Source organism: Dromiciops gliroides, chromosome 2, assembly GCF_019393635.1.
Source record: "Dromiciops gliroides isolate mDroGli1 chromosome 2, mDroGli1.pri, whole genome shotgun sequence".
In the NCBI taxonomy this organism is placed as follows: Eukaryota; Metazoa; Chordata; class Mammalia; order Microbiotheria; family Microbiotheriidae; genus Dromiciops; species Dromiciops gliroides.
In genome coordinates, this window is record NC_057862.1 from 111,497,801 (window position 1) to 111,524,246 (window position 26,446).

At 36.9% G+C, this 26,446-nt stretch overlaps 1 protein-coding gene across 1 annotated transcript in view; it reads right to left on the reverse strand.

The window, feature by feature from the left end:
- BTRC (beta-transducin repeat containing E3 ubiquitin protein ligase) overlaps positions 1-26,446 on the reverse strand; it is a 195,187-nt gene that overhangs the window by 112,937 nt on the left and 55,804 nt on the right. The window contains 1 exon segment of the mRNA XM_043983934.1: positions 11,113-11,220. Within this exon segment, the coding sequence (XP_043839869.1) occupies positions 11,113-11,220 (108 nt within the window).

A 26,446-nucleotide genomic window follows, 5' to 3' on the forward strand; every position in this document is an offset into this window, starting at 1 on the left:
CAAAAAATGAAAAAGTTTCTAACGTCATAGAAGTTACATTCTCAGGGGCAGCTAGGTGGCGCAATGGATAGAGCACCGGCCCTGGAGTCAGGAGTACCTGGGTTCAAATCCAGCCTCAAACACTTAATACTTACTAGCTGTGTGACCCTGGGCAAGTCACTTAACCCCAATTGCCTCACTAAAAAATTTTTTTAAAAAATTAAAAAAAAAAAAGAAGTTACATTCTCTTAAGAGAGACATATACCCAAAGATAAGGTCTGGGGCTATGATTCCATTGATATAGGGAATACCCATAAGTAGATGCAAGATTTGTACCAAAAAATACAAAATTAGGTTTTTGTTCACTGAAGAAAATTTATTTAAAGCAAAATAAATGCAAAGTGATAGGGGTGGAGGGCGGGAAGGCACTATATAAGGTGATGCTTTACCTGAGATGTGAAGGAAATTAAAGATTCTAAGAGGGGGAGATGAAGGACTGAGTGTATTGTAGACATGGGGATTCTGCATCCTGTAAAAGGAGCTGGAAACAGGAAATGAAATATCATGTGGAAGGAACAGAAAGAAGTCAAGTTTGACTGGGATGTAGAGTGCATGAAGGGGGGCAATATCATATATGATAAGATTGGAAAGCCAAATTGTAAATGGCTGTAAATGACAAAAACCTGTTAGTATTTGACTCTAGAGGCAATAGGGAGCCAATGGAGGTTACAGAGCAGGGGAGAAAGATGGTCAGCCTTAAATTATCCTTTAGGGTAATTTTGAGTATATAAATTTTAAAAGCTTTTGCACAAAGAAAACTAATGTAACCACAATTATAAGGAATGCAGAAAATTAGGAAAGAATTTTTGAAACAAGTATCTCTGTTAAGCCTTCATTTTTCAAATATAAAGAGAACTGAGGCAAATTTATAAAAATGAAAGTCATTCCCCAATTGAGGAAATGGTCAAAGGATATGAAGAGTTTTCAGATGAAGAAATCAAAGCTATCTAATGCCATATGAAAAAAAATGCTCTAAATCACTTCTGATCAAAAAATGCAAATTAAACCAACTCTGAGGTATTACCTCACACCTATAAGAGTGGCAAATATAACAAAAAGGGAAAATATTGGATGTTGGAGGAGGTATGGGAAAACTGGGATGCTAATCCACTATTGGTGAAATTGTGAACAGATCCAACCATTCTGTAGAGCAATTTGGAACTATGCTAAAAGAGCTATAAAACCGTGCATACTGTTTGATCTAGCAATATCATGGATAGCTTTGATATAAAGACATCCCCCCCCCAAAAAAAAGAGGAAAAAAAAAGACTTATTTGTACAAAAATATTTATAGCAGCTTTTTTTTGGGATGGCTAAAAATTGGAAATCAAAGGAATACCCACCAACTGGGGAATGGCTAAACAAACTGTGGTATATGATTGTGATGGGATATTATTGTGCCATAAGAAATAGGATGATGTCAGAAAGGCCTGGAAAGCCTTATATGAACTGATGTACAGTGAAGTGAGCAGAACCAGGAGATCATCGTGCACAGTGACACCAATACTGTTCCATAGAGAACTGTAAATGACTACTATTCTCATCAATACAATGATCCAAGACAATCCCAAAAGACTAATGATGAAGCATATGATCCACCTCCAAAGCAAGAACTGATATTAATGGAACACAGACTGAAGCAGGCTATTTTCATTTTTTCTTTTATTCAAATTTTCTTATATAAATGACCAATATGATAATGTCTTACATAATTGCACATGTATAACCTATAATCTAATTGTTTACCACCTCAGGGAGGGGGTAAGGGAGGGAGGGAAGGAAGGATAGAATTTGGAACTCAAAACTTTACATTAAAATGTTTATTATTATAAAAATATCCTGTGCAAAAATGATGATGATGATGATGATAATCGGAGGAGGCAAAAGGGAATGCCATTTTGACAATTCAAATTTAACATGTCCAAAATAAACTCATCATATTCTCCCTAAAACCTATTTTGCTGCCTGACTTTACTTTTTCCATCATTTTCTATTTCTTCGGACACCTAGAAACAAAATTTTGAAGTCATCTTTGACCCCTCTTTCTCTCACCCTTGGGCAGCTAAGTGGTACAGTGAATAAAACACTGGCCTTGGAGTCAGGAGGACCTCATCTCAGACATTAGCTGTGTGATCCTGGGCAAGTCACTTAACCTCAATTGCCTTAAACATCAGGGGCCCTCTCCAGTGGTCCTGATATCTATCTTGCCACTCAGATGGCTCTGGAGGAGAGAGTGAGGTTGGTGACCTTGCACAGCCCTCCCTCACTTAAATCCAATTCAGTGCAAGTGGTGACATCACCTTGATGTCATGGTCTTCTTCAAGAATGAAGGACGGGGTGGCAGCTAGGTGGCGCAGTGGATAGAGCACCGGCCCTGGAGTTAGGAGTACCTGAGTTCAAATCTGGCCTCAGACACTTAACACTTATTAGCTGTGTGACCCTGGGCAAGTCACTTAACCCCAATTGCCTCACTAAAAAAAAAAAAAAAAAGAATGAAGGACAGGGGCAGCTAGGTGGCGCAGTAGATGGAACACTGGCCCTGGATTCAGGAGGACCTGAGTTCAAATATGACCTCAGACACTTTATACTTACTAGCTGTGTAACCCTGGGCAAGTCACTTAACCCCAACTGCCTCACCAAAAAAAAAAAAAAAAAAAAGAAAGAAAAAAGAATGAAGGACAAACAACAATATTTCACCCTCAACATTCAATCATTAACCAACCAATAAGCATTTATTAAGTAGATTGGGAAGCTTGGAGTGTCAGGAAAACTCATCTTCCTGAGTTCAAATCTGGCTTCAGGCAGTTACTTAGCTGTGTGATCCTGTGCAAGTCACTTAACCCTGTTTGTATGTTTCCTCATCTGTAAAATGAGCTGGGGAAGGAAATGGCAAACCACTCTAGTATCTTTGCCAAGACAATCCGCATTGGGGTCAAGAAAAATTGTACATGACCGAAAAACAACTGAACAACAAAAAGTACCTACTATGTGCCAGGTGCTTGGGGATAAAAATTTTTTAAAAATGAAAAGATCCCTACTCTCAAAGGAACTTATAGTCTATCACTATGTATTACTGTTTCTTTCTACTTTATAGTATGTGTCCTTATCACCCTTCTCTCCATTCCCACAGCTACTACCTTTAAACAAGCCCTCAGTATCTCTTACCTGAAATAGGTAAGAAATAGAAATAGCTTTCTAGTTGGTGGGCCACAAACCTTTCTCCTTTCCAATCCATCCTCCACACAGCTATCAAAGTGATTTTCCTTAAAGGTAGGTCTAACTATGTCATTCTTATCTCCCTACTAAGTAAATTCTGATAGCCTCCTATTGTTTCCAAAATAAAATACAAATTTTTCTGTTTGGCAATTTAAACCTTCAAAACCTGGTCTCAAATTACCTTTCCACACTAATGATGTAACTCTTTTTCACATGTTCTATAGCAAAGCCAAACTAGCTTTACTGATGTTCCTTACACAAAACACTTTACCTTTTGCTGTTTCATAGAGTCACTGATTTCTGTTTGGCCTATTCTAGTTTTCAGGGGGTCCAGTACTTCGGTAAGGTTTATCACTTTCTCTTCTAGGATATTTATTCTCCTTCCAATCCTTTTCTCCAGAATTTTACATTTTATTTTGTATCTCTTCCTTAATTTTTTCTGGGTACTAATGTAGTTCTTGTGGAAAATCCATTTTTTCCTTTGAGTTGTTATGGAGTTATCTCCCTTTCTTTTGGGGGCATCAATGGGCCTATGGTTCTTTGTTGTTTTTTTGTTTTGTTTTGTTTCTGTTTTTACTTCTCTCTCTAGTGTTAGTTCCTTAATTGGGACTGTTCCAGAGCTGGAATCTTCACCCTACTTTGCTTTTAGGTGGGGGAGGGGGAAGTCACCTCTGCTCATTCTCAACCTGAATCATTTGGGTTCCTGTACTGACCTCTGTGGCATCTCAGGGCAAAACACTATAGACATCTCATAATGTCATATTTTTAACTATAAAACTATACATAGTTGATATTCATGGGTTTTTAAATGTACATGCTGCTTAAACATATATTACCTCATTTAATTCTCAAAACAGTTCTGTAAAGTCAATCATATCAACACAACATATCAATGTACATACAAGACATGCGACAGTATAAATGGGAAGTAATTTCAGAAGAAAGGTTCTAGTAGGGTTGAGGGTTCTGAAAAAGGCCTCTTGCAGAAAGCAAAATGGAGCTGAGTATAGAAGGAAGCTAAGGAAACCAGGAGGTAGAAGTGAGTAGGGAGAACATTCCAGATATAGGGACAGTGAAAAGGCAGGTGACTCAGAATATGGAGCATCCTCAGAGATTAACAAGAAAGAAGGCAGTGCAGTAAGATGCTTGTTGTTGTTTGTCCTTTTTTGGGGGGTGGGGTGGGGCAATGAGGGTGAAGTGACTTGCCCAGGGTCACAGGGCTAGTAAGTGTCAAGTGTCTGAGGCTGAATTTGAACTCAGGTCCTCCTGAATCCAGGGCCGGTGCTTTATCCATTTTGCCATCTAGCTGCCCTGTTCTTCATTTTTGAAGGGGACTAATGGCATTACGGAGAGATGTCTTGACTTGTGTACAAATTGGATTTAAATGAGGTGGAGTTACACAAAGTCATCAGTCTCACTTTCTTCCAGAGTCATCGAAGTCCAGTGGCAGGACAAAAGCCAAGATGACTGGCACTGGCTCAGGATACAGTGGATGACCATGGTGTCTTCCCTGCCTGACCAGTTCTAATCTTGTTCTCATGTGCCCATTCTGCCAGGGGTCTTCACATGCTTGGGATAGACACCCCCTAACTCATTGACAGGCTTGGGGCCTCTCGGTTTACCAGGGTGTAGCCACTGTCCATGCTACAACTTCGTGGAGCCACATGTGAGAGTTGGGTCAATCAGGTAGAAACCAAAGATGGATGAACAGCCCCCAAAGGGCTCAGCGAGCCCTCACCCTAGAGATGCTAGTCCTCCTGAACACCTCATACATTACAGTAAGGCAGGAGAGTGTGTGGAAGGGAGTCAAGTATAAGAAAACTAGAAAGGGAGGAAGATGTCAGGTTGTGAAGGGCTTTAAAAGCCTCACAGGATGTTATAGTTGGCCCTGAAGGTCATAGAGAACCAGCGGATTTTACTGAGAGGTGACATGGTCAGACCTATGCTCTAGGAAACTCACTTGGGCAGCTGAGTGGAGGAAGGATTGGAGTAGAGAGAGACAGATATGGGGCAAAGTAGATAAAGCACTGGGCCTAGAATTAGAAGACCAGAGTTCAAATCCACCTCAGACACATATAGCTGCTGTATGACCCTGGGCAGGCTATTTAAACCCCAGTCTGCCTCAGTTTCCTCAACTGGGGATTAATAATAGCACCTGCTTCCCAGGGTTTTTTGTGAGGATCAAATAAGATAATATTTGTAAAGTGCTTAGCACAGTGTTTGGTACATAGTAGGTCCTATGTAAATATTAGTTATTATCATTATTATTATTCTTAGGGAAAGCTACCAGAAGGCTACTGCAATAGTCCAGGTGAAAGGATCATCCATTCTTTTTTTTTTTAGTGAGGAAATTGGGGTTAAGTGACTTGCCCAGGTCACACAGCTAGTAAGTCAAGTGTCTGAGGCTGGATTTGAACTCAGGTACTCCTGAATCCAGGGCCGGTGCTTTATCCACTGTGCCACCTAGCTGCCCCCTTGGATCATCCATTCTTAAAGGCTCTATGAGTCAAATGTAAATTCTGTTGAGTCCTGAAGACAGCCCCTCTCCCATCTCCCTGATTGGAAGTAGTGAGGGTGAACATGGGAAAGCTTCTCTCAGATCCTCTACTTAAGAGGGGAGCCCAAGGCAATCACTTTTATCATTTCCTACCTGTCTGCTCTCCTGGACCATATCACTGTCTCCAAAAACTCATCACACCAACTTTGAAATTCACACCTCCTCAGTACCTCCTGCCTCTGGGGCTCTTCCCTCCCTTAGATTGTAAAGGGTAGAGGGTTGAGACAGGAGAGCTCCTCTCAGACCCTCCATTAAGGAAGGAATATAAGGCAGCTATTTGATCATTTCTCCTCACCTGGCTGCAGGACCTCATCATGCCCCTATGCTAGGTACCCTTCCGCTCTTTCTCTCCCTACAACACTTTCTAGTTTCTTCTTATCTGTTGTTTTCCCCCATTAGTTTGTGAACTCCTTGAGAGGAGAAACTGTTTTTTGCCTTTCTTTGTATCCTCAGCATTCAGCACAGTGCTTGACACATGGTAGTCACTTAATAAATGTTTATTGACTGACTGACAGCAAGTATGAGTCCAGTTACAGACTGTAAATCTGCAGTGCAAGGGACTAACCCAGCTAAGGTCAAAGAGACCAGACATCACCACTTGTGGCCAATAGGTGATGAATTTTTTGGCCACATGAGTTCATAATGAGCATCTGCTATGGCTCAGAGAAATTTTGATCTGCTTCAGTAGAGAAAGTACTGGCAAAATTATCCTTGACATAATGAAGTTTTATAGTTATAAAACATATAATACGTTATTCTCATTTTATCCTCCCAACATTCTTGCAAAATAGCAAGGGCAGACATGATCACCTCCACTTTGCTGAATAGGAAGCTAAAGCTCAGAGAGGTTGCTTGACTTGTCCAGTGTCACAGAGCTCCAAGGCTGGAGGCAGACAGGACTGTATCCTGGGTCTTCTAATGCCAAAGGAAGAGGGCTCTTTCCATGTCTTCAGTTACCCAGCCTCTGCCCCTCCCAACTCTCACAACACTCCTGGGGATCTAACCTCAAAGAAATCATGAAATCCAAGATCACAAATCAAGAATAAGATGTTCTTTTAGACTCAATATCAGATAACAATCAGAATAATTTTCAGTTGCAGGATACAATATTATGCAGCAAATACATATAAGTATTAAGGAATGAAGGAATCAACTGTTGTTGTTTTTTAACTAAAGCTGATATAATTTGGTTGCTTAATTTATTAAAAAGCAAATGGGTAAGGGCAGCTGGGCGACGCAGTGGATAGAGCACCGGCCCTGGAGTCAGGAGTACCTGAGTTCAAATCTGACCTCAGACACTTAACACTTGCTAGCTGTGTGACCCTGGGCAAGTCACTTAACCCCAATTGCCTCTAAAAACAAACAACCAAAAAAAACAAAACCAAACAAACAACCAAAAAAAGCAAATGGGAAGGGGCAGCTAAGTGGTACAGTGGATAGAGCACTAGCCTTGGAGTCAGGAGGACCTGAGTTCAAATGTGACCTCAGACACTTGACACTAGCTGTGTGACCCTGGGCAAGTCACTTAACCCCAATTGCCTCACACCAAAAAACAAAACAAAACAAAACCCCATAATTGAGAAATATTCAACAAGATAAAAATACAGGAGGATGTAGATAACGTTAATATGTGGTTTTCTAAGTCAATATTTGGCCACAGGGTCTTTGGACTACAAATACAGGTCAAATTGCAACAAATTTCATGGGACTGGAGTTGTTGTTGTTGTAGTTGTTGTTGTTGCCTTGAAAGTCTGTTGCATTATTTATTATTAACCTATGCTTGAGGGAAATCTTTTTGTCAAAATAATTTTCACTATAATAGTGTAAGAGAATTTGAATCTTACTTTAATAACCTGTCACTAATCTATTCCCAAAGAAGAAAAATTCCAAAATTGATTTTTGGTATTTTTATGTTCTTGTTTCTTGATCTCAAATATAATAATGCTGAATTTTCACGCCACTGCTATTTTAACATTTCACTTCATGCTTAGCAATACTGTGTCTAGCTGCCAGCATTTTAAAATAGGCTGCCTCTCCTAAATTCATCCCTCCCCTCACAATTCTGTCCTATGACTGAAGCTAATTCAAAGGCAGCAAATGTTTCCCATAGTCCAAGATTCTACTCAAGTTTACTGCTACTTCATGCTACCTAAAATATTCTATCTATTTATATCTTTAGTGTTACAATCAAATTCCTAGGAATTTCATCTTCCACGGAAAAAAGATTTTTTCTTTTTAATTCCTCAGCTGTTCCACTACTTCCAGCTGCTTACTTTCTAATGCTTAACTCCTATCTAATACTCTATATGATAAAATTGCCATCATTTGCTGGGGAGACGAAATACAATTTGAAACAATAACTAAGCCACGGACATCATATTTTTTCATAAAAGAGAAAATGAAAGCATGCCTAAATTGGACCCAACCATATAATCTTCAGGTTATTTTTCAGAATTTTCACTAAAATGTCATTAGTTCACAATTAACCCAACTTAACATACTGATTTTGTCATTCCTGTCTGGGTTTCTGGACACACACACACACACACACACACCCAGACAATCTGACAATGATTAAATGGTCTCCCCAAAAATTTCTACTATGAAACTTTTAAACACTAGCCTTGAATGTCTATATTATATATTTTAAAGTACAAATTATTATTTCAGACATATTTTTCCATTTCTCCCAATTATAATTCATCATTGCCAAAAGAAGACGACATCGGTGATATGAAGAGTTCTCTAAAATTTTATGAAAAAATATCATCCAACATGAAAGTAAATAGCATTTATTGAAAGGAGATGAATCAGAGGCAGCTAGGTGGCACAATGGATAGAGCACTGGCCCTCGATTCAGGAGGACCTGAGTTCAAATTCAACCTTAGACACTTAACACTTACTAGCTGTATGACTCTGGGCAAGTCACTTAACCCCAATTGCTTCTCACACACACACACACACACACACACACACACACACACACACACACACACACAGGAGATGAATCAAATTAATACTTTTTATTAAATACTCACTATGTATAAGACACTATACACAGGCTGCAATTTTATCAGATCAGAAACAAGAAAAGTCATCCCAAGTCCCATTTTGCTTAAGGGATTCTGTCTCTTGCTATATAACTCAAGGAATAAGTACCCTGTTCCCTTCAAAAAGACTTCTTATGAAGTCTTCCTTGAATGTGGAGGAGAGATGGTTCATTCTTCAAACTTGCCAGCAAAGGCTCTAGACCTACCTTCCTTCCTTCCTTCTTTCCTTGCCCCCCCCCTTTTTTTTGGCAGGGCAATGAAGGTTAAATGACTTGCCCAGGGTCACACAGTTAGTAAGTGTCAAGTGTCTGATACTGGATTTGAACTCAGGTCCTCCTGAATCCAGAGCTGGTGCTTTATCTACTGCACTACCTAACTGCCCCATGTGTGTAGCATTAAGCCAGACACTATGGGGATATAAAAGGACCATATAGGTCCAACTATAGGCCACATTTCCTAAAATGGGAGCTATCTGAAAGGAAAAGAATAGGTAAGCATACATTAATTAAAAAAAACAACCCACCAAGTATAGGCCACATGTGATGCACACAGGTCAATTTATCAGGAAAACTAAAAAGTATTGTCTAGGTTGCCATGTAAGTTAAATATTCATGGTGTTCCATACCAAAGGTAATTTGTTTAGAGTAGAGTTCTGAGCCCAGCTCAGTCATCAACTAGTTATGTGTCCTTGGGCAAGTCATTTAACCTCTCTGTGGCTCAGTTTCTACATTTATAAAACAAGAATAACAATACCTATTCAATTACGATGAAAATAAAATCATGCATGTTAAAATACTTTGACATCTGTAATGTGCTATACAAATAAAGGCATATTATTCTGTGCTCAAAACATTTTAAGTAAAGAACACCTCATGATTATCAGTCTATATAGAGTTAAAGTTTAAATTCTTGCTATCATTTATAAAACTAGCTAAGTTTAATACTGAAAGAATGCTTAGCACAGTTAATAGAAGACTGGCCATGGCCATAGGAAACTCTGCCTCTGACAGTATTTGGTACTCAATTCTCAGTGCTGCAGGCAACTTCTTTAAGATAATCACCTGCAGAGTAATTGCTACACTGATATTTGAGGGTTTCCACACCAGGAGCTCCCTACCTCAGTGAAATCACAAGCCCAGAACTACAACAACAATAAAAAATGCTAGTATTAGCAAAAGAGATTTATTTCAACATTAAATTATAAAAACAAACAGAACCTTGCAAAATTTTCATTAGTAAAATAACACCATTAAGGAGCAACTATTATTAGTACTTAGGCAACATAACCAAGCAAAATCTATCATTCAGAATATTGATTCCCTCACTTTATTTGGAATTTAGATATGTTATATCACTATCTTATATTGAAAGTTCTTTAAGATCAATCATGCCATAGATGGGCAAGATGTTAACAATTACTGTATTATATATTACAACCAAATGATGATTAAAAATCCTTCTCCAAAATCAGAGTGTACAGATTACAGTTTTATTTGCCAAGAATGTCATTCAAATGCCCCTACACACATACACACACGTGCACACACACACTTTAAATGTTAGCTATCAAATTAAAACTAAACTATCTATCTCTTTCTCTACTCTCACTCTTCAACTTTCTCTCACAGCAACCTGGCATTGGCCTAATTCTGAGGAAAACTAAAAGGAATTTTCTCTTTAAGATCCATTAAGACCACTATTAGTCCACCTAGATTATTTTAAGTTTAATATCATATTCATGGACTTCTAGGCCTTGCAACCAGTAACTAAAGTAACAGGTGGTCTTAAACAGGAAAGCATAGTACTAGTAACCAGAAGGCTCAATATACCCCCAATGGTCATAAGAAAAACACATTGGCTATTTAGTCAATTGCATGTAATTAATTGATGACTTATGTAAATTGGCTTAATGTAGGTCCAGAGAAAACATTATACATTGAAGTTATTTGCTGAAGCTACTTCTTAAAGTTCAATATTTTACATATAATAGATCTGAGAACCAATAGCCAAGTCAATGTCAATTTTGGCAAATCAATCATATTCAATCAATGGAATGAAAATGTTTTAGACTGCATAAATCTGGATCTACATGAAAAAATCATTAAAGAAGCATATCAAATGACATGAAAAAATACCTAAGATATGAAGAAGAATAAAATGAAGGTCAGTAAAGAGTGTGAAAGAAGAGAGAGGCACACTCACACCCCTGTACATCCCCCCCATTTCCCCCCACAGAGACAGAGAAAGTACCTGGAAAGCTGTGAGTGCGCCAGTCCCTGGGTTATACAGGCATCGCAGCGAAGGCATGCTGTCCGCCAGGCTGGAGCAGCCCAGCCACAGAGACCTGGGCATAGAGCACTGCAGAGAGAGGACAACTATGAGATGGGACAGTATGAGACAGGATGGCACAGATTACAGGAACTTTAAAGGCATTGCTGAATTGTGTCAATACAGTTACAGCTGGCCTTCAGGACAGAAACATCTTCAAGAAACACATACTACTAATCGGTCCACCCCCCAAGAGAAAGTCAGAAAGGTCATTAATAGCAAAGGAAGGAAAGAAAGAAGGAAGGGAGGAAGAAGGGATCAAGGGAGGAAGAAACTGAAGCAGAGAGGGAGGGAAGGATGATGGAGAGGGAGAGATGATAACAAAAGATGGCCTAATCAAAAAAATCAAATATTTAATCAATTTTTTTGTATCACTGTCTATGTATTTACTCAAAGGAAAATTATGTCTTTGTCCAATTAATCAACCCTCTTTCTCTATGTATAGCCAGCCACCTCTAATGTACCATGGGGTGAACAATTCTACAAAGTAAGCAGAAAAGGGAAATGGTCCATGGCAGCATTTTAACATTAGGAAAGCCAGAAAACAAAACACTTCAGTAAAGTTAGGCTTTTTAGAGGGCAGGGAGAATTTTTAAAAAGGCAAGAAAGTATAACAACAACCTTGGGGGCAGTGACAGTAACTAACTCCGTGACAGTTTGCATGTGTTTTATGTGTTTAGTTACTCTGCTATTCATTAACCAAAATGCATCGTTACCATAGCAGCTGCCTCTTCATCTTTCCAGATGGATCAAAAACACAAAAGGGGCCAAAACAACTAAAACAGAAGGAAAAACAACAACAACAAAAAGCCCCCACAGAGCTATTCCTAGTATTTAAAACCTAACTTAAAAAAGGGTAAAATAATAGTAGACATATCAGAGTATTCTCAGTATCAAATGGTCCAGGAAAACTTGGAAAACTTGGAAAACTTTTCACTATGCTAATGTTATTATTGCCTTAGAGGTTTATAAATATTAAATCCTTTACTGTGATATCTAACATGCTTCATTTATTTCTACAGTTTACCACAACGTATATTTAAAAAGAGAATATCTTTGTTCAGAAGACAACCTTAATGCCTTGCTATTATTTAATTATGTTTGATTAGAATAAAAGCTAAACACCTGGTCATCAAGTGTATGAAACATGAAAGAATTCTTAAAAAAAAACAGTTATAAATAATGCTAAATGATATTTGGAATTTTCAAAAATTTAAAAGGATGATGAGCTTAGCATTTTTAATTTTAAACAAAAGCTTTGTAAACTGTAGGTTTACATTAGACTATTATTACTATATTTACTATTATATTAAACTAATATTATTAAAATTAGAAAATGAAATTTAATATATATGACCCACACCATCTAAAATAGACTTATATGTAGGAAGAAAAGAGACACTTAAGAACTGATGAGAATTCTGTAGATTTCTCTTCACAATTACAGAATAATAAATCTCAAAACTGGCAAGGTGGTACTATCTTCATTTTGTGGATGAAACAACTGAGGTAAGGAGAACTTAAATGACTTTTCCCAAGGTCACAAAGTTAGTAAGTAATGAAATATGGATTAAAATTCAGGTATACTGCTTTGCAATATTTCCATTACAATATGCTGCATCAATTCCTGGAAAGTAATGTTTAGACCCCACACTTTAAGGAATAACAAAATATCTATCAGACAATAGCCATCTTAATCCCTGAACTATTAGTTGATTCCCTTGCCTCTAATCCTTCCTCACTCAATCTACCCTATACGTAATAGCCAGAATTCCATCACAGGATCTATAATTTCCTACATGTGGATACTCCTTCCAACAGTGAACCCATTCATACCTTCTCATCCTCTTTATAACTCTAATCCATGTCCTCCCATGAATACTCCACAGAGGATATACACTTAACAGGTTATAGAAGCCTTCTTCTAGGTCAGGGTTGGGTTTTTTTTTTGTTGTTGTTGTTGTTGTTGTTTTTGCGGGGGGGAGGCAATGGGGGTTAAGTGACTTGCCCAGGGTCACACAGCTAGTGAGTGTCAAGTGTCTGAGAGCGGATTTGAACGCAGGTCCTCCTGAATCCAGGGCCAGCGCTTTATCCACTACGCCACCTAGCTGCCCCTTGAGGTTAGGTATTTTTAAACTAAAGTCTGTGAACTTAAAAATTTGATAAATTTCAATATAATAAGTTTCCTCTATGTTTATATTATTTGATTTCATAGGCATCATCAGACTGCCAAAGAGATTCATGACACAAAAAAGGTTAAAAACCTTTCCATATTTTTGTTTATCATTCTAAGGGTACCAGTGCAGCATATGGACTATCCATGTGTTAGCCCTTATGCTTTTGCAGTAATGGACTGGAGATAGCATGAGGAAGGGGTCATCATTGTACTAAGATGGCTGATGTGGTCTTTCTTTATCAGTACACATACATAAGCATCTTCCCTGTAGTTTGCTTGTCTTGGAGAGTTTCCTAGGGGCACTGAGAAGTTAAGAAAAAAAGTCAAACGGCTAGTATGTGTTTGATGCAGACTTAAGCTCAGTTCTTCCTTATTCTGATGCCAGCTGTCTATCCAAAAGGGCACACTACAGTCTCTTTTTCCGGTCTTACATTTCTCTGACATCTTGTATGCCACATTTTGCATGTAACTTCTGGGTTAAAGGCAGCTTGGTATATCAGAAAGATTGCTGGAGGATTTGAGTTTGAATATTGGCTCTTCTATTTTCTACCTGTGACCCTTTGGCTGCTCATTTCCGCAAATGTAAAATGAGGAGGTTGAAATAGATGGCCCTTACAGTTTCTTTCACTTCTATATTAAAATCCTGTGCTACAGCCTACTGACATCCACCATAGTTTTTTCACTGCCCTGTAGGTAAGCCACAACTTTAATTCTTTGGAGATCAAAGCACTTGCAACAGTGGGGTTAACTGTTACATTTTTGTTTCAGAGAGAAGTCTGGAGTAAATGAAGATAGTCAAATTTACCAAATGTAATTCAGCCCACTTTCTTCCTTTTAATTAAATTCTGGGTGCAGACCACTGTCCACATGCAGTGTCTGTCCAACATATATGCACTGATGGATGAGAGGTCAGGGGCTGTCCACCCAAGTGCAAACCAAAGTCAGAACAATAGTTCATCCTTTTGGTTTTTCCCACATGGATTGTTAGACTGAACTCTTGAGTGTTTGGAAATCTCATTTGGCTAGAATAATCTTCCTCAAGTACCTTTTCGTTATGTCACTCTCCTGTATAAGAATTTATGATGATTCAACAGCAGATTTTTTGATGTGTTGATTGGTTTTTGCTGAAGTTTTTTCTTCTTTCTTTTTTAAAAAAGCCTGTTATAAAGGACAGCATGTTGGGGCGGGGGGGGGGGGGGGAAGGGACACAGAGGTAATGTAGGTGATATTTAAAAAATCAACAAAATCTATTAAAAAAGAAAATTAGGGGCAGCTAGGTGGCGTAGTGGATAGAACACCGGCCCTGGATTCAGGAGGACCTGAGTTCAAATCTGGCCTCAGGTGCTTGACACTTACTAGCTGTGTGACCCTGGGCAAGTCACTTAACCCCAATTGCCTCACCAAAAAAAAAAAAAAAAGAAAAGAAAAGAAAAGAAAAGAAAAGAAAATTAGCCCCTGCTCCCAAGGTAATTTACAGTGACTCGGTATTATCTATTCTATGAAATCCCAAATCTTTGGCCACCCCCACCAACCTCTAAATTCGATCACATTTTTTTATACATCTCATACTCGGACCCTCTACTCCAGTAAGCTAATTGACTTATCATTTACTGGTGTGCATTACTTGTTTTTTTTTTTTTTTTGGTTTGTTTGTTTTTGCGGGGCTATGGGGGGTTAAGTGACTTGCCCAGGGTCACACAGCTAGTGTCAAGTGTCTGAGGTCAGATTTGAACTCAGGTACTCCTGAATTCAGGGCCCGTGCTTTATCCATTGCGCCACCTAGCTGCCCCGCATGACTTGTTTTTTGAGGCCTATGTACTCTTGTGCACACAATTCCCCATGCTTGAAGCTTAAAATAATTTTCATCTTCTTTCTCTGCCAATCTAAATTTATTATATCTCTTTACAAAAAAACCTTTCTTAATTCTACCAAATTTAGTCACTTTTTTATCCTGAAGTACCCCTTCAACATTTATATACTTACTAGATCTATAGGTAGTTGCTTTAAAGGTATTAAAATATATTAAAATTAAATTTTTGTAAGTTAATTTTTGTAGACTGTCCTGTCCTTTGCAGAGGAAACAGAGGTAGGGAGAGAGGCAAAGGAGGACTATAGATTTAGAATAATACACATACTATTACAGAGTTAATGTGTTGGATGCTTGGTTGGTTTTGTGAAATGTTTTTTTCTCTCTATTCTTTGTTACAAAGGATAACTGTTGAGGTTAGAATGAGGGATATTTTCATAAATTAAGTTGATATAAAAAAGACTGTGGATAAAGAGACAGCTTTGAAGCCAGATGACTTGGGATAAAGTTTGCCTCTGACATATACTGTCTACGTGACCTTGAACAAGTCACTTTATTTCTCTGTGCCCTTATTCAACTATCTAAAACTGTTATCAATTGCACAATAGTAGTAGAAGAAATTGTCTTAAACCTGTTAAGACTTACATCAACTGATGCAAAGTGAAATGAGCAAAACTAGGAGAACACTGTATACAGTAACAGCAATATTGTATGATGATCGACTGTGAATGACTTAGCTCTTCTAGGCAATGCAATGATCCAAGACAATTCTGAAAGACTTAGGATGAAAACTGCTATCCACCTCCAGAGAAAGGAATGATAGAGTCTGAATGCAGATTGGAGCATGTTTTTCTTTATTTTATTTTTCTTGGGGGTTTTTGGTCTATTTTCTTCGACAACATGACTAACATGTAAATGTTTTGCATGACTACATATATATATATATATATATATATATATATATATATATATATATATATATATATAAAACCTATATAAAATTGCTTGCCTTCTCAATGGGAAGGAGGAGGGAAGGAGAGAATTTGGAATTCAAAAATTAAAAAAAGAATGTTAAATTGTTAATTTAAAAAAAAGTTTTCTTACCCAGGAATTCCCTATACCAACGAAATAACAGCTCTATAACAGCTCCTATCCTTATAAAAAGATATGAATAAAAATAATAACAAAAGAGAATCTTAAATGTACTAGGAAGTATATTTTTAAAAGAATCTTTTAGTGAATAAGTTTTTAAAGTGAGATTCTTCTGTGATACAAATAAACACTAATTTATTTATCTGTTTGTTTTATAAATATGGATTTTTATGTTAGTTAATAAACAAGCATTTATTAAGTGCCTAGTTCTCTGTTAGGCTCCAGAAATACAAAGACAAAAATAAAAACAATGGTTCTTCTCAAAGACTGTACAATCTTGCAAGGCGAGATAATATGTACATTTATAGGTCTATACAAAATTGATACAAGATAATTTGAGGGGAGTGAGGGAATAGAGTAATGTAGAAGGTAGAGCTTGAATTGAGCCTTGAAGGAAACTAGTTCTAAGAAATCAAAGCAGGTAGGGAGTACAAAAGCCCAGAGATGGAAGATGGAGTACCACGTGGAAGGCACACAGAGAGAAGACCAGTTTGACTGCACTATCAAGTACAGAAAGAGGAGGGATATATAATGAAGCTGAGAAGATAGGCCGAGGTCAAGCTGTGAAACAGAGGAGTTTCTATTTTATCCTAGAGGCAGCAAAGTTTGTTGGACAGGGGAATGGGCATGGTCAGATGTGAGCTTAAGGAAAATTACTTTGGTAGGTATGTTAAAGATGGATTGGAGAAGAAAGAGGGAAGCACTCCAGATATGGAGAACAGCCTATACAAAGGCATGGAAACAGGAAGTGGGACAGTGAGTTCAAGGACCAAAATGTAGGGCAGTACGACAGGAACATGAAAATATATAAAAAGGAGGAATGGGGAAAACACTTGGAAAAGTAGGCTGGAGCCTAATGTTAATAGCTTTAAATACCAAGGGAAGGAATTTATGTTCTATCGTAGAGGCAATACAGAAGATTCTTGAATACAAGAATGCCACAGTCCTGTTCTTTACAAAGACTTTTGGTAGTTGTGGGGTAGATGGGATTTAGAGCAGTGGTGTCAAATTGAAATAGAAATAGATTCCTGCAGGAAGAATACCGACTTAGAAAACCACAAATAAACATTATCTGGGTTTTATTCTATTTTTATTTATTTTGTTAAATATTTTCCAATTATATTTTAATCTGGCTGGGCCACACTACAGAATATTGAGGGACTTCAACAGTTTGACACCTCTGATTTAGAGAGAGTTAGGTGGAATATTATATAGAGTGTTAGACAGGGAGTTAGGAAGTCACCTGCCCTGGACAAGTCACTGACCTCTGGCAGTCTCAGTTTTCTCTTCTAATAGCAACTACTTGACAGATAGCATACAAATACTAGCTATTAGCATTATTATTACTGGACTGGAAAGAGGAGAACTTGGAAACAGGTGGACCCATTAAACTATCACAACTGTTCTGTTAAGAGGTGATGACGGCTCGAAGGAGGGAAGGTAGTGTTTTGATTAGTTTAAAGGAAGAAATGGATACTTTGAGATACTGTGGAGGTGCTATGGTATAGTTTCTCAAGATATCAGAGGGGTGGACACCAAAGGCTTGGGAAAAGCAAAATATTTTGCTACCATAAAAGGAGACAGAAAAGACATCAATAATTTCTAAACTATGTACCTACTTTCTCGATTCTACAAAATCTTTACAAGAACAATCTACATTTGTATTAAGGGTATCCATGATGAAGGTTTTGGAGGCATACAAGCAGACTTTTGCAAATTAAATTCTACAGAATTCATATATAGCAGACTATTTTTACAGTCACACAACTGATTGAAAAGATGAGGGAATACAAGATCTCTATAGTTATAGTTCATTGATAATTTTTTTTAAAAGCACTTAATTCAATAGAACATAATACCCACTTAAAGATATTTCCAACCGAGTATCTCCCATACTAATTTTAAATGCACTCAGGATTGTTAAATAATACAAGATTCTTTAAAAGATGTAACAAAAATAGCCTTATAATTAATATCAAGTGAGATAAAAAACATAGAGATTTATGCTCATTGAGAATGTTTGTCATTGTCATGAAGAATATACAGTGCAAAGTTCAAGTGAAAAAAGAATTTCCCTCGGATCACAGGTTTAGAGCTAGAAAGGACCTTACAGACCATTGAGTCCAAACCCCATTATTTTACAGATGAAGAAACTGAAGCACAGAGGTTAAGTGACTTAGCAAGAGTCATACCATATACAAAGTTATCCAAATGTTTCTGTTTTTGGATAACATTGTACTGACTTCACTAAGTCCTGAAACACTGTAAAGTTTCCTAAATGAGATCCATGGTCACTCAAATCATTCAGTTTAAGTATTCAAACAAGGGGAAAAAAACACAAGTCAATGAAGAATGCATACATGCTATTCATGGGCATTCCATAGAACTGATTTATCAATATTTGTCTCTTGGGCAGACACTAAAGATAGGCAATGAATTGGAATCCAAAACTGAAAAGGAGGAGACCTAGGCAGCTTATATTTGACAAACTTTATATGCTCTTAAGGACCTATGCTTCTTTCTGAAATAAAAACCTAGGTTGGTTTTTTTTGAAGGGGGGAGGCCACAGGTGGGGGGTTGGGAGGATGAGGATTAAGTGACTTGCCCAGAGTCACACAGCTAGTAAGTGTCAAGTGTCTGAGGCAGGATTTTAACTCAGGTCCTCCTGAATCCTGGGCTGGTGCTTTATCTAAGGACCTGTCTTTTTAATAATAATATTCTTCTAGTAGTGCTAAATTTCTGTGAAGCATGGATACTAGAGTCTCTAAAGAATTATAGATGTATATATCACTCAAAGGTGAGATGCAATGAGGAACTGCATTTACAGGATGTCAGCAGGCTATAGCATATTGGCAATGAAAAATTTTGCAAGACAGGCATTTCTTATCAAATAAATGGATGACTGGAAATGAAGCTAGGTAAATAATGTAATGAAAGCAAAGGTGCTACCACTGATAACCAAAAAACATCAAGAGACTCAGAGGAAGGTTCCCACTATATTGTACAACTATGGAAAATTATGGAAGGACAATGGATAGGACTTGCAGATGGTGAGAAGTCATGGACTGGTTGTGATTTGTACCACCTGAAGGAATACTTATGTTTATACCTACAATCCAAGTACCTTACACATGCAGTACCAAAAGCTACCAAAACGAAAACCAAAATTAGTATATTTACTAAGTTTTTCTCTGAAGTAGAATATAAATGAAATGAAGATAAAATGAAAATACTATAGTAAAGAATCTAGCATTTTAAAATTCAAATATGAATTACTAAATGGATTCCTACTTCACAAGTCAAGACATTTTGCCACCATCTTAATTTCAACCAACTTTGCTTTTCAAAACCAAACCAAGACTTCTATTATGAAATTTTTCAACAAAAGTTGTCTCCTAAGAGGTTCTGAAATTTGGCACTGTGTTTTAAAAATTCAAGAACATATATTCTCTCACCTTTGGTAATCAGAGAAAAGATAGCCTCAGGTGCTTTAATGGGAATGCTAGTTAGTGCCCATCAGGTTCAACTGCAAAAATTAATTTACAAAGAGATCACATCTCAACCATTCCCTCCCATCTTGACTGAAGTAGATGTCACAAATCCTCTTCACTCTTCTTAGAGTCCTGAGGGTCAAGAGTTGATTTTATTTAGTCTTCACTATGGGAAAGCTGAATAAAAAAACCTCAGCAGCCTCCTGCTGATCAACATCTAGAAGTAATAGAAGCTACATAATCAACAATTTTTTAAAAATCGATGCATTTAGAGTTTATGTATCCTGAAGCCATGGGCTAGAATATTTTCACTATTATCACCTGTAAAATTTAGGCCAGGAGAACTACTTAACAAACCACAGAATGTATCTAGAGTCCACCTATACAAATTCAATGATTCTCTCTTACAGATTCTCACTTTTTTCACGGATGACACCTCACCAGGTTGTTATGAGGATAAAATAAGACACATTTTCAAATGTCTTGAAAGATGTAAGGCATCATATAAATGTAAGGTTTGTCATCTCAGAAAATAAGCTCCCTGGAATCCCAGGATTATTAACATTTGATAATATGTATGATAATGATAACTTATGAGGTTTTGGAAAGATTACTAATAGCAAGCTATTTTTATCTAGAAACAATTCAATCAACAAATATTTGTTTATTACCTACTATATACCCACTATGAACTAGAATGTCAGGATTTGATTCTTGCATTCAAAGACCTTACCATTTATTTGGGGGAAGGGGCAAGAATAATACACGTGAAACAAAAACAAATAATGCAAGGTAATATATAGTTAAGAGTTAAATTATTGGTAGTACAGGAATTTTGAAGCGACATATCAGTAATGGCTGAAGTAACAGAAACAGCAAAGATAACTATTTAGACAGTGAAGAAATTGGCTACAATAATAAATACATGCTACGGATAACCTTGAAAGTCAGAGAAGGGTTGAGACTCAAAACAGTAGGAAACAGTCACTGAAATTTTTTGAGCTGAGAAGTGACATGATAAAATTAAACTAGTAGTGGATTAAAGGTAAAGAGTCTGAAGTCTTTTGCTTCATTTCTTCTATAAGGTAAAGGAGATAAGCTCAGAGAATATTCCAAGCATGGTAGAAAGTGTATAAAGACATGGAGATAGGAGATGGAATAGAGCTGTGAAAATACCATAAAATGAAGGGGCATATAATAAGGCAAGAAAGTTAGTTTGGAACTAGACTGTGAAGGGCTTTAAATGCCAGGATTTCATATATTTTTTTCCTAGAGGCAATAGGAGGTCACTGGAGATTATCAAATAGGGAGGTAACATGGTCAGACCTATGCTTTAAGAAGATCACTTGGGCAGCTGGGTAGATAAAGGAGAGAACTGAGACAAGGAGAGCAATTAGGAGGTTATTACAAAGTTATTACAAGAGTGCAAGTGACAAATGATAAGGAACTAAACTATGGTGGTAGCCTTTTGAGTGAAGAAAAGGGGATGGGTGTGAGATGCTGTAGAAGTAAATTGAGCACGAACTAGCAACTGAATGGCTATGTGGGATGAGAAAATGTAAGCAGTCCCACCTCAGAGATGATAACTGATACTAGGAAGGTGGTATTCTTGATAGAAACAGGGAAATTCAGAAGGGAATGGATATGAGGAGGAAGGAATAAGTTGTTCTGTTTTGGACAAATTGCTTTTGATATGCCTAGGAAAAGTCTCATTTGAAAATGTCTAATAAACAGGAAAAAAAGAGAAATGTTGGAGAGGATGTGGGAAAATTGGGACACTAATGCATTTTTGGTGGAGCTGTGAACTGATCCAACTATTCTGGAGAGTTAATTTGGAACTATGCCCAAAGGGCAATCAAACTGTGTATACTCTTTGGTCCAACAATACCACTACTAGCTCTATATCCCAAAGAGATCATAAAAAAAGGAAAAGGATCTACATGTACAAAAATATTATGCCAGCTCTTTTTGTAGTAGCAAAGAACTGGAAATTGAGAAATCAATTGAGGAATGCTCAAATGAACAAGTTGGGGTATATGAATGCACTGGAATACTATTGTGCTATAAAAAATGATGAGCAGGCGGATTTCAGAAAAATCTGGACTTATGTGAACTGATACTAAGTGAAGTAAGTAGAACCAGAAGAACATTTTACACAGTAACAGCAATGTTGTTCAATGATCAACTATGAATGACTTAGCTTTTCTCAGCAATACAACAATTCAAGAAAATTCCAAAGGACTCATGATGAAAAATGCTATTCACATCCAGAGAACTGATAGAGTGTGAATGTAGATCAAAGCATATTATTTTCACTTTTTTTTTGTGTCTTTTCCTTTTGTTCTATTTCTTCTTTTACAACATGACTAATATGGAAATATGTTTTACATGATTACACATTTATAACCTATATCAAATTGTTACTGTCTTGGGTGGGGAGGAAGTGGAGGAAGGGAGAAAATTTAGCACTCATTTTTAAAAAATGAATGTTTAAAATTGTCTTTACATCTGATTGGAAAAAAATAAATACTATAAAAAATTAAAAAATTAAAAAAAGAAAATGCCCAATAGATAGCTGGTACTATGAAACTAGAAGTCAAATAAGACTAAAGCTTAAATGTTTTTACAATCCGTTGTCTGGTTCTTTTGCTCCCATCATACCTGACTTTGTATAAAACTAATTTGGAGACATATTATATTTTCCATAGTAGATAGTAAGCTTCTTTTGTAACGTTGTTTTTACATTTAGTTGAGAAACGATAAGGGGGATGGTTTCAGAAAAACCTGGGAAGAACTACTGAATTGATGCACAGTGGAGTGAGCAGAACCAGGGTATCATCATACAAAGTAACAGCAATATTGCCACTATGATCAACTGTGAAAGTCTAAGCTACTATGATCAAGACAAACTCCAAAAGACGCATGATGAAAAAGTCTTATCCACCTCCAGAGAGAGAACTAATGAATTCTGAGTGCAAATTGAAGCATAATTTTTTTCAGTTTATTTTTCTTGCTTTTTTTGTGTAATATGGCTAATGTAAAAATATTTTTACACGATTTCACATGTATAATTGATATTATCTTGCTTGTCCTCTCAATGGTTGGAGAAGGGATTTGAGGGAAAGAATATGGGACTCAAGAATTGTTTAAATATTAATGTTAAAAATAAAAAAATATTTTTAGAAAACCTATAAAGGCAAGTTTGAAAAAAATTTTTTTTTAAGATTTTACACACTTGGGAGAGGAGGGGGATATCGTCAAGACATAACAGAACTACTCCCAGGGCTTGTCTAAATGGATTCCCTTTATGATCCATGATAATGAGTATTCAAAGGGATCATCACACATATCATCTCCCTATATTAGAATATAAGCAGTTTATCCTTGTTTAGTTAATCATCACTGTTCATCCAGGTTTACCTTTTTTTGTACTTTTCATGCCTGTCCTTGAACTTCAAAGTTTCTACTGAGCTCTATTCTTTTATCAAGAATGTTTGAGATATCAATTGCTCATGGATAGGCAGAACTAATATAGTAAAAATGACAATTCTACCTAAATTAATTTACCTATTCAGCACCATACCAATCAGACTACCTAAAAATTATTTTATAGAGCTAGAAAAAATAATAACAAAATTCATCTGGAAAAACAAAAAGTCAAGAATATCAAGGGAAATAATGAAAAAAAAATGCACAGGAAGGTGGGTTAGCTTTACCAAATCTGGAGCTTTACTATAAAGCGGCAGTCATCAAAACTATCTGGTACTGGCTAAGAAATAGAGTGGAGGATCAATGGAATAGACTAGGCACAGGAGACACAGTAGCAAATGACATTAGTAATGCAATGATAAACCCAAAGACTCCAGCTTCTGGGATAGGAATTCAGTATTTGACAAAAACTGCTGGGAAAACTGGAAGATAGTATGGCAGAAATTAGGCGTAGACCAACATCTTACATTTTATACTAAAATAAGGTCAAAATGGATACATGATTTAGACATAAGAGGTGATACCGTAGGTAAATTAGGAGAGGAAGGAATGGTCTACCTTTCAGCTCTTTGGAAAGGAGAACAGTTTATGACCAAACAAGAGATAGAGAATATTATGAAATGCAAAATGGATGATTTTGATTACATTAAATTTAAAAGTTTTTGTACAAACAGAAGCAATGCATCCAAAATTAGAAGGGATGCAAAAAGCTGGGAAACAATTTTTATGGCCAGTACTTCTGATAAAGGTCTCATTTCTAAAATATATAGGGAACTAAATGAAATTTATAAGAATCCAAGTCATTCCCCGATTGAGAAATGGTCAAAGGATATGAACAGGCAGTTTTCTGATGAAGAAATCAAAGCTATCTATTCCCATATAAAAAAATGCTCTAAATCACTATTGATTAGAGAAATGCAAATTAAATGCAAATTAAAACAACTCTGAAGTACCACCTAATACCTATCAGATTGGCTATATGACAAAAAAGGAAAATAATAAATGTTGGAGAAGCTGTGGAAAAATTGGAACACTAATGCATTGTTGGTGGAGCTCTGAACTGATCCAGCCATTCTGGAGAGTAATCTGGAATTATGCCCAAAGGGGTATAAAGCTGTGCATACCCTTTGACCCAGTAATACCACTTTTGGGTCTTTTCCCCAAAGAGATCATAAAAAAGGGAAGGGGACCCACATGTACAAAAATATTTATAGCTGCTCTTTTTGTGGTGGCAAGGAATTGGAAATTGAGGGGTTGCCCATCAGTTGGGGAATGGCTGAACAAGTTGTGGTATATGAATGTAATGAAATTTTATTGTGCTGTAAGAAATAATGAGCAAGAGGAGTTCAGAGAAACCTGGAAGGACTTGCATGAACTGATGATAAGTGAGATGAGAAGAACCAGAAGAACATTATACACAGTATCATCAAAATTGTGTGTTGATCTACTGTGATGTACTAGATTCTTCTCACCAATGCAATGGTACAGAAGAGTTCCAGGGGACCCATGATGGAAGGGGATCTCTAAATCTAGAAATTAAAAAAAGAACTGTGGAGTAGAGATGCTGATTGAACCATACTATTTCTTTTGCTTTTGGTGCTGTTGTTTTTCTATTTTGAGGTTTTTCCTCATCGCTCTGATTCTTCTCTTATAACATGACTAATGCAGAAATATGTTTAATGTTATATATATATATATATATATATATATATATATATATATATATATATATATATATACACACACACCTATATCAGATTACCTGTCTAGGGGAGGGAGGAGGGAGGGAGAAAAATCTGAAACTGGAAAGCTTGTATAAACAAATGTTGAGAACTATTTTTATATGTAACTGGAAAAAAAATACTTTTATCAGAAAAAATGTTTGGAAATCCTCTTTTTCATTAAAGATCCACTTTCTCCCCAGTTTTTCTAGGTATGTTATTCTTGACTGTAAGCCTATATCCTTTTCCTTCTGAAATATTTTTCAAATTCTCTGCTCTTGCCCCAACCCAGTCCCCAATGTCAACAGACCTCTCGGCCTCCCTATGCCAATCTGGAATGGAGGAAGGACTCACTGTGTCTTTTTCTGGATTTCCCCAGCAAAATGTGGTTTGATACATTTCCTAGATCAGTTTGGAGGAGCTGTGGATGGGAGCTCAGCTGCACTGCTTCTTGCTACTCTGCCATCTTGGCTATATTACACTAAGCTTCTTGAGGGCAGCAACTATGTAATTTTTCAACTTTACTTACCCAACATCTAGTTTTTGTATACTGAACCAATCAAGGCACTTAATAAATGTAGGCTGAATTGAATTAAGTGCTCATCATGCAGAATCTTTGATTGTACAGTACCTATTGAAGGTAAGATCTTAAGGAAAAAGACAGCATGGTACAAGGAAAAGGTGCTGAACATGGGAGCCCAAGGACCTAAGTTAAATTCTTCCTCTGCCACTAATATTTGCCTGACATCTCTGGGCCACAGGTCCCTTCATTTGTTGGTTTGTTTTTTTTCCAGAGAAATTTATTTTCCAAAATATATGTAAAAACAAAATTTTAACATCAACCTTCATTTATAAAATTAAAAGGCTGGGCTAAATGACCTCTAAGGTCTTTTCTAACTCTAGATTTCTTTTTCTTTTTTTTTTTGGCAAGGCAATTGAGGTTAAGTGACTTGCCCAGGGTCACACAGCTAGTAAGTGTTAAGTGTCTGAGGTCAGATTTGAACTCAGGTCCTCCTGACTCCAGGGCTGGTGCTCTATCTACTGCGCCACCTAGCTGCCCCCCAACTCTAGATTTTTAATCCTAAGAACCTTAGAAAAGACCTAAAGATAAAATAAGTAGCAAAGCATCTGAATGAAGGCAAATAACTCTTGCTCACAGACCTAATTTGAGCCTTGAAAGGTCAGTCTTAGAGGAATTATTTGGCTGTAGAATTCTTGCTTTGTAAATCCCTAGAGCTGGCTTTTAGGACATAAAACTGGAGAACAAATGCTACTTACTTATTCCTTAACTAGGCCAAAAACTAGACTCCTTAATGCAAACAAATAGTTTTATGAGCAGTTGTTATGGAAACCAAGATAAGGGTATGTCCAAATAAATTACTGCAAATAACCCTGATTTGTGAGCAAAATCACAGAAAAG